The sequence below is a fragment of the Cyprinodon variegatus genome, unplaced genomic scaffold, assembly GCF_000732505.1.
Source record: "Cyprinodon variegatus isolate N-32 unplaced genomic scaffold, C_variegatus-1.0 Scaffold8, whole genome shotgun sequence".
Taxonomy (NCBI): Eukaryota; Metazoa; Chordata; class Actinopteri; order Cyprinodontiformes; family Cyprinodontidae; genus Cyprinodon; species Cyprinodon variegatus.
Window position 1 is genome coordinate 593,324 of NW_015150461.1, and position 7,005 is coordinate 600,328.

Sequence of the window (7,005 nt, forward strand, 5' to 3'; positions counted from 1 at the left end):
GTATCGCTTGGAAACATGCATATGGTAACCGATGAATGGGTCGTTTGGTTCCATTGTTAGCCTGTAATATCTGAAACCTGTCAATCCAGACATTTGAATTGAGAAAGCTTCTTGGAGAGGTAGCGAAATGTCTTCAAATCTTGGAAACCAAGTCCAGTGGATATTTATTTTTTTGTTGAATTTTTACGGAAAGATCTGTTAACAAATCTAACTAAACATTAACAATGGATTGCAGATGGTGGAAGCATCATGAATGCACCTACAGTATGAAACGACAAACACATATCCACCGATACAAGCTAATGACAAGTCAGTCTGTAGTAAAAATAACAATTACCTGGACTCTCTGTTACCTATGTTTTGAAATACTTTCCTACTTATTTGGTACTTCCATATTATCACTAGTGGAAAAAAAGCTGGAAGAGTAACAATTTTTGCAGCGCCTGAATGCAAATGGATGCTGAACATTTTTTGCAGTATCATTGTAAATGGGGCTAAATACAACAGCTGCACCACTTTTGAAACCTTTCCAGCAAGTAGTTAAAGGGGAACGCCATTTTTTTTACATTGGCCCCTTGATTTTACGTTATTACATCATGTTCTACTCTCCCATATGAGTGTTGTGTCATTTGCATCTGTTCTGAAGATATTTGGTTAGTTATATCCAATTAAGGTCTTCCTATGGGCATCGACTTGAAGGCACAAACTAAACTTTTCATAATTTATCATTTATGGTACGCCAGCATTCATAACATGTAGGCGAATCACTGTCCCCGAGACATCCGTGGTTATATTTTTTTATATTTATATTTTTTCAAACAAAATACATTAAAGTTTAATGTATTTACATTAAATACATGGTCTGGTAGCCTGGGTTTTCTTTTTGTTGGTGATTCACAGCTAAAAAGGACTTCCATCATGAACTTTTTTGTCTCTACATGGCTCTGTACATAGCTCTGCTCTGACTCCATTATTCTATTTTGGGTTTCAGAACCACATCCAGCTGCCTCTTTTCCTGCATCACAAACACTTCATCACTTCCTCCTCCCGTAGATGTGACCCTGACTTGGGAGCTGACATGGTCAGCTGGACAGATGAGACATGGAGTCTGTTTGCAGCAGGAAATCTGCCCTGGACATCATGGCTCAGCACACTGACAGCTGGTGCATCCGTGTTCCGTGTGTTTAGCTATGAATGTGTGCTAGTGCGTGTTTTGTCCGCCGATTCGTCTCTGAAGAAGCAGCTGCACCCAAATATGAGTTCAAAACCTCGTGTGTTTCTTTCAAGTAGTTTGCAACACATTTTGCAAGTCGTCCTGCATCAAATCCGACATATTGCATTGAATTCATCATTTTCTTTGACTGGCTGATTAAGCAGGGGAAAGATTGCTTCTAGTGTTTGCTGTCTGTGCATATGCAGTGACCTGTCAGTGACCTTTCATGCTTTTGACACTTAATGTGAGCCTTAACCAATCCCACTCAGAGGAATCTAATGTGCAGCCTATAGAGCTATAATGTGCCTATTTGATGTGTGCATTGACCTGCAAGAAGCCTGCTAAGTGGCTTATACTCCCGGCGTGTGTTTGTGTGCAGACTGACTTTGAAGCATGTTGTGCCGTGACAATAATCTAAGCCAATTTAGTCACCATCAGCCCTTCATTATGAGTTTGACATAAAGTAGCGCGTGACTGGAATGCCCTCCCATAAAATGATAATTTACATCTCCAAAGAAATTACGCATTTAACCTCATTAACCTAAAGAACACGCAATAAAACAGAAGGCTCACCCCCCCAACCTCCTTTGAAGCGCAGCGGCGTGCGCCCACACACAAATGCAAACTGGAAACATCATCAAAAGTTGGGAGTTCACACTGATTATGACCTCTGCAAATGACAAGCAGCCATTTTTGCAACTTGTAAGACTTTTTTGGGGGATTTTTTTTATCTCACTGCTTCAATATCATCTGTCATTCAAAAGATGATTAACCTGGCAGGTGTTCGGCAGGTCCCACCCACAGTCTTAGCGAGCTGTCCTCTTTAGCCTGCTGGGAGTATGGAGGGGTTTCAGCTTAGCCAGCTAATGGTTGCAGCCACAAAGCTGGAAATGGCCACATTAGAAGAAGTCGCCATCATTAGGCCCAACACAATTTCAAACAACCTGACCTATTGCTCCTTCGCTGTTTATTAGCAAAGTTTTGGTTGCTCTAGAGCAATTATAGTCAGTATTCATGATGAACTGTGGTCTTGTTTTCCCCGACACCATGAGACAGGAGACACGCTTGTGTACAGAGTAAATAATGTCAGGCGGTTCTGTTGTAGTGTGCGGAGAGCTGCCATGTTTTCCTTCTCGAATGTGTGCGATGAGGAAAATGTGCCGGGGAGGAAAAAAAAAAACAGGGGAAAATGGCAACGTGTCAGCAAGTGATGTATATCGTTCATTGGACACAGAACATTTAGTTTTCATTAAGAGTTAAACACGTACACGAAACATTAATGGGGTTCAGCGACAGCAGCGCCTGCGTGCCTTCTCTGTATCTCATCCTGATGAATTAGCAACTCAGCACAAGGGTGAGGCTAAGGAAAAAAAAAACATGCAAGGAATAAAAGGAGACGTGTAGAGAGGGAAGCAACTGTCAGATAACATCTTTATCTAAAGATTGGTATTTATAACACAACTTCATATAAATCCTCAACTGGAGCTTCAACGTGCTGTGAGGATGAACAAAGGGCTGGGCGGGAGGAGGGAGGATGGGAGGGGAGCGGAGAGAAAGGTCAGGATGAGTGCTGCCGTTTCATTATGAGAGATGCGGACTCCTTTTCCCTCTCCTGCTGCACGGGAAGTGATGGAGAAGGTTGTTAATGTCTGGCCTGTCAGCCATATTGGATTCAGGGCAGTAAATTAATATTACGCTCCTTTTAAAGGGGTTTTATTTTGGGATTTACTGATCTCCCCTGAGTGTCGGCAGAGTAAAGAGGTTATTTCCCTTCTCTCTGCTCTGTTCTGTGTCCGCTTGCTATCTCTCTCGCAGGGCTAATATGTTTAGAGAAAGAGAAACCATGTTCATAGAGGAAGGATCTGTGCGCTGTAGGCAGTTTTGTGTCATCCTGCGTTTGTTTTAAACGTTTTTTAAGAAGCACAGAAGTCTGCGGTAGGCGGTGGTGTTTAAGCCAAGCAATGACAGCTTCTTATGTGCTGAAATGACTTCCAAAGCATTGCGAACATATTTATACGTATGTGGGGAAAAAAGAGGGACGAACAAATAAATACTGGGAAATAAAACCATTGAACGTGTCAGCTGTGATTTCTGTTTAGGAAAAAAATAAACTGAAACTGAGTAAGAAAGCTTAGAAAGCAAATTATATGCATTTATATGCATCTATAAATGAAATTATGTAAAAAAAAATAATAACTTGAAAAAGGGATAAGATTTAAAAGAAATAAAGCAAAGGAGGTGATAAATGCATTTAAAAAAAACATTAAAACTATTAAGAAAGCACCTGATGCTATGTAATATTAGCAGTTTTATATTTAACTGAATGACTTTGAAAGGTTTTATTAACAAAGCATTATACAAAGTGGTTTGAAAACAGACTTTACCCCCCAGAAAATTAGGAAAACTTTTAGATTTTCCCTTTATCATCAGTTCTTCCTGGAATAGTTGCAAAAAGAAACTAATTATTGACAGTTGAATGCTTTAAAGCGTCCTACATGGGTCCTACATTTTTCAACAAATCATCCTAAACAGCAGAGCACGGTGGTGGCAGCAGTAAATTTATTAGGAGGCTGTGTTAAGCAGGGAAAACTTGGAGAAAATAAATGCAAAAAAGTATTTCTGCCACCAGATAAAAACTGCTGTTCATATTCTCCTTCTTTTCACAAACGTTTCATCATCTTGATGTGCTAAAGGTGGAACCAAAACCTTAAAGGATTCGCAGCAGTGAGTCTGTTCCTATATAGTATAGACTCAGGAGTACTAAACATAGAAAAACACCAGTTTATTTAGATTTTTTTATACCCAAAAACTGAAAAAAAGGTATGCTTTCCTTTATTTCCCAAATTTGGAAGTTGTTTGTTCGCCTAATAGGGTTGTCAAAATAATAGATTTTAAACTCAATATAAATTCTCAGCATTGTATTTTATTAATTATACCATTTTTGATACCATGGGGATTAAAAAACAATATGAATAAGGGCATAAAAACGTCTTTTATTAACATGAAATTGACCATTTTTAACCTCATTGTGAACCATGCTTTCTCAACAGAAGCACAGATGTTATTTAAAAAGTGGTTCAAATAATGCAAAATAAAAAAAGTGAAATATGATATAATTGAACATATTTTAAGGGTGTTTAAGGTATTATTCCTCTAATGTACAAGATAATCCCGAAATCTAAAATTAACAATAGCAAAAATATGCAAACACTTGTCTTGTAACGATTATTTTGCAAATCGATGAATCTGACGATTGTTTTTTATCCGATTAATAATGAGATAGCCAAATATTCTTTAAAGAAGACTTTTTATGAAATGAAACCAGGTGAAACTGGATAGAGCATATTGACAGACAAATTATTTTTATGTCTTAAATGCAAAATGTTACGTTATGTTTTTTTACAACATTGGTACAATTACCACTCAAAATGAGTTGCTGTCAGCTAAATGCATGTTTTAGAGTCTCTTTACTCCTTATTAAAGATTAATCAATTACTAAATCAGTTGACAATTTTTTCAATAATTGATTATTACGATTAATCAAATTATTTGTTTTATCCCCAGTCTTTAGTATCAATACCATGCTAAACTAGTATTGTATCCGGATACATTGAGTATCGATATTTCTCAGACTGGATATTTTTTGAAAAATCTTGTCCATTTCATTTACGTTTATGGTTTTAAAATGGAATAGTTTCCCACCTGCCTGTGTGTTTCCTGCTGCTCCTCCACATGCTGAGTTCATCATACAGAATGCTTAAGTAATTAGAAACATCTGCAGATAAATGATTTGGAGTCAGTGGGCTGTTTAACTGTCACTTTTCTTTAGCCTCTGTCCTTCCTGCTGTGTAGGCTGGGTTAGAGTCCTGGCTGAAAGCACTATAACACAGCGTGAAGTGGTCTTGTCTCTGTGCCAGGATTTATGGCTGCTGGTCCATCAGCGCTGATGTTAAAAGGGCTGTGATTAAGAGCCAGAGTGAAGACATGGACTTCAGTGCCCCTCTGACCCAGCCAGGAGCACACAAGGCCGAGCTCTGTCACTGCCAGCTCTATCCTCCTCCTCCTCTTTGTCCGTCTATCTTCTTCTGTCTTCTTCCACATGCATGTGTATGAGCTGAATTCTACCAAGGACGTTACATATCTGCATTTGATCTTTGCTCAACAGGTACAACAAGAAGGCAGGAAGAAGGGTGCCTGCCTCACTGACAAAACTTCAAAAGCTTGGAAATGCATTTCGTTTTTCTATTTGCCGTCCTTTAAAATCTTTCTTTCTTTTGTTCTCCGAGGTTCAGAGCACGCTGCCACAGCAGCGCTTCCCGCTGCGTTCTCGGACCTGCTGCCTCACTTCCTGGTGGAGCCTGAGGACGAGTACATCGTGAAGAACAAGCCCGTGACTCTGACCTGCCGCTCGACTCCGGCCACACAGATCTACTTCAAATGCAACAGCGAGTGGGTTAATCAGAACGACCACGTGATTGAGCGAACTGTCGACCCGGCCACAGGTACTTAGAGCTCCCCGCTTCCTACATAATGGTCTCTTCCTGCTTCATTTTAAAACACTATTAACATTTTTCCTCTAAAGATAGATGCGTTTTCAGCTTTTTTTTCTTCCAGTCGTCATCTACAGACCAACATCACTTGGAGACATTATGTAGTGTTTGTGTGCTGAAACTAAGGTCTGCAAATTGCAGACGATTACTGTGCCCCATCAGAGTCCTGGCTCATTCTCTCAGCCATTCTCATAATAAGCACATTGGTTTCATTCTCAGAAATCTCCTCGATCACCTTGGAGACCTGTTTGTTTTTCCCTTTGTTGTGCTGCAAACCCCCCCACCCCCTCACCACTAGTGTCATAAACACGTATGACACTGATGTGCTGAGATGTGGTGAGATTCGGAAGAGATCCGCAAATTTAAACCGCCCCTTCGCCGCCTAGAAACAGGGAGATGACAGACCGCGGGCTATCGCATAAATCCACACAGAACAGGGGATATACTGATGCCCATAAAGTTGGAGGAGAATATTTTTTGCCACTTTGCATGAAATGACTTTGACAATGAGGTTTGCTGTTGACAGATAAGGTTCATGTCTTCCTATATCTACTATCCAAAATAATCCAGTTCATGGACCTCAATCTAAATAGGACTTAAAAACAAGTAAAGTTTGAAAATATAAAATATTTTTAAAAATTGTTTGGAAGAAATAAAATAAAATAAAAAATTATATTTATACAATTATATATAAAATATCATTAGAAAAACTAAGATCTAATGAAAAAACAAAGTTACTTTTACAACCTTTTTTGATTATGAGATTTTAAAGTTTCCTTTCTGGATTGCTTTACTTAATCTCACCAAATTCACTCCGTTTTTTTGCTTTTACTCTCTTCCTGTTCCCCAATTAAAGATGAAACCATTGATTCTGAAAAAAAAAATAATAGCAATAAAGTAATAGCAGCAGCTATGCATGCGACTTCGCTTGCAGGCCAGGTTATAGATTGTAACTTCCCCAATGGATGGGCTGAAGTCAGGTAAAACAGCGTAGATTCACTGTAAAAAGACCTTCAATGAATTCATTGTACTGCAGCACTTAATCTTAAACAATTTAAGTACATTTATACAGAAGTGAGAAAAAAATATTGTTTTAGCAAAAGCACCGGTGGCATTAGAGGGACTCCTGCTGTGAATGCTTTCATACCCTGAGGCAAAAAGACAGCTCTTAGTTTTCCTTTATTACATTTATACAAGCTGAGAACATACATCCTACTATCCCTAGATTCCATTTTACATGCA

General features: G+C 39.0%; 1 protein-coding gene across 6 annotated transcripts in view; it reads left to right on the top strand.

Moving 5' to 3' along the window:
• Window positions 1-7,005, top strand: part of unc5a (unc-5 netrin receptor A) — a 246,368-nt gene that overhangs the window by 120,951 nt on the left and 118,412 nt on the right. For 4 of the 6 annotated variants that reach the window (XM_015377447.1, XM_015377463.1, XM_015377479.1 and 1 more), the window contains exon 2: window positions 5,500-5,715. In XM_015377447.1, the coding sequence (XP_015232933.1) occupies window positions 5,500-5,715 (216 nt within the window). The remainder of the gene's footprint in view (window positions 1-5,499; window positions 5,716-7,005) is intronic. The other 2 variants (XM_015377456.1, XM_015377471.1) reach the window with 1 other exon arrangement.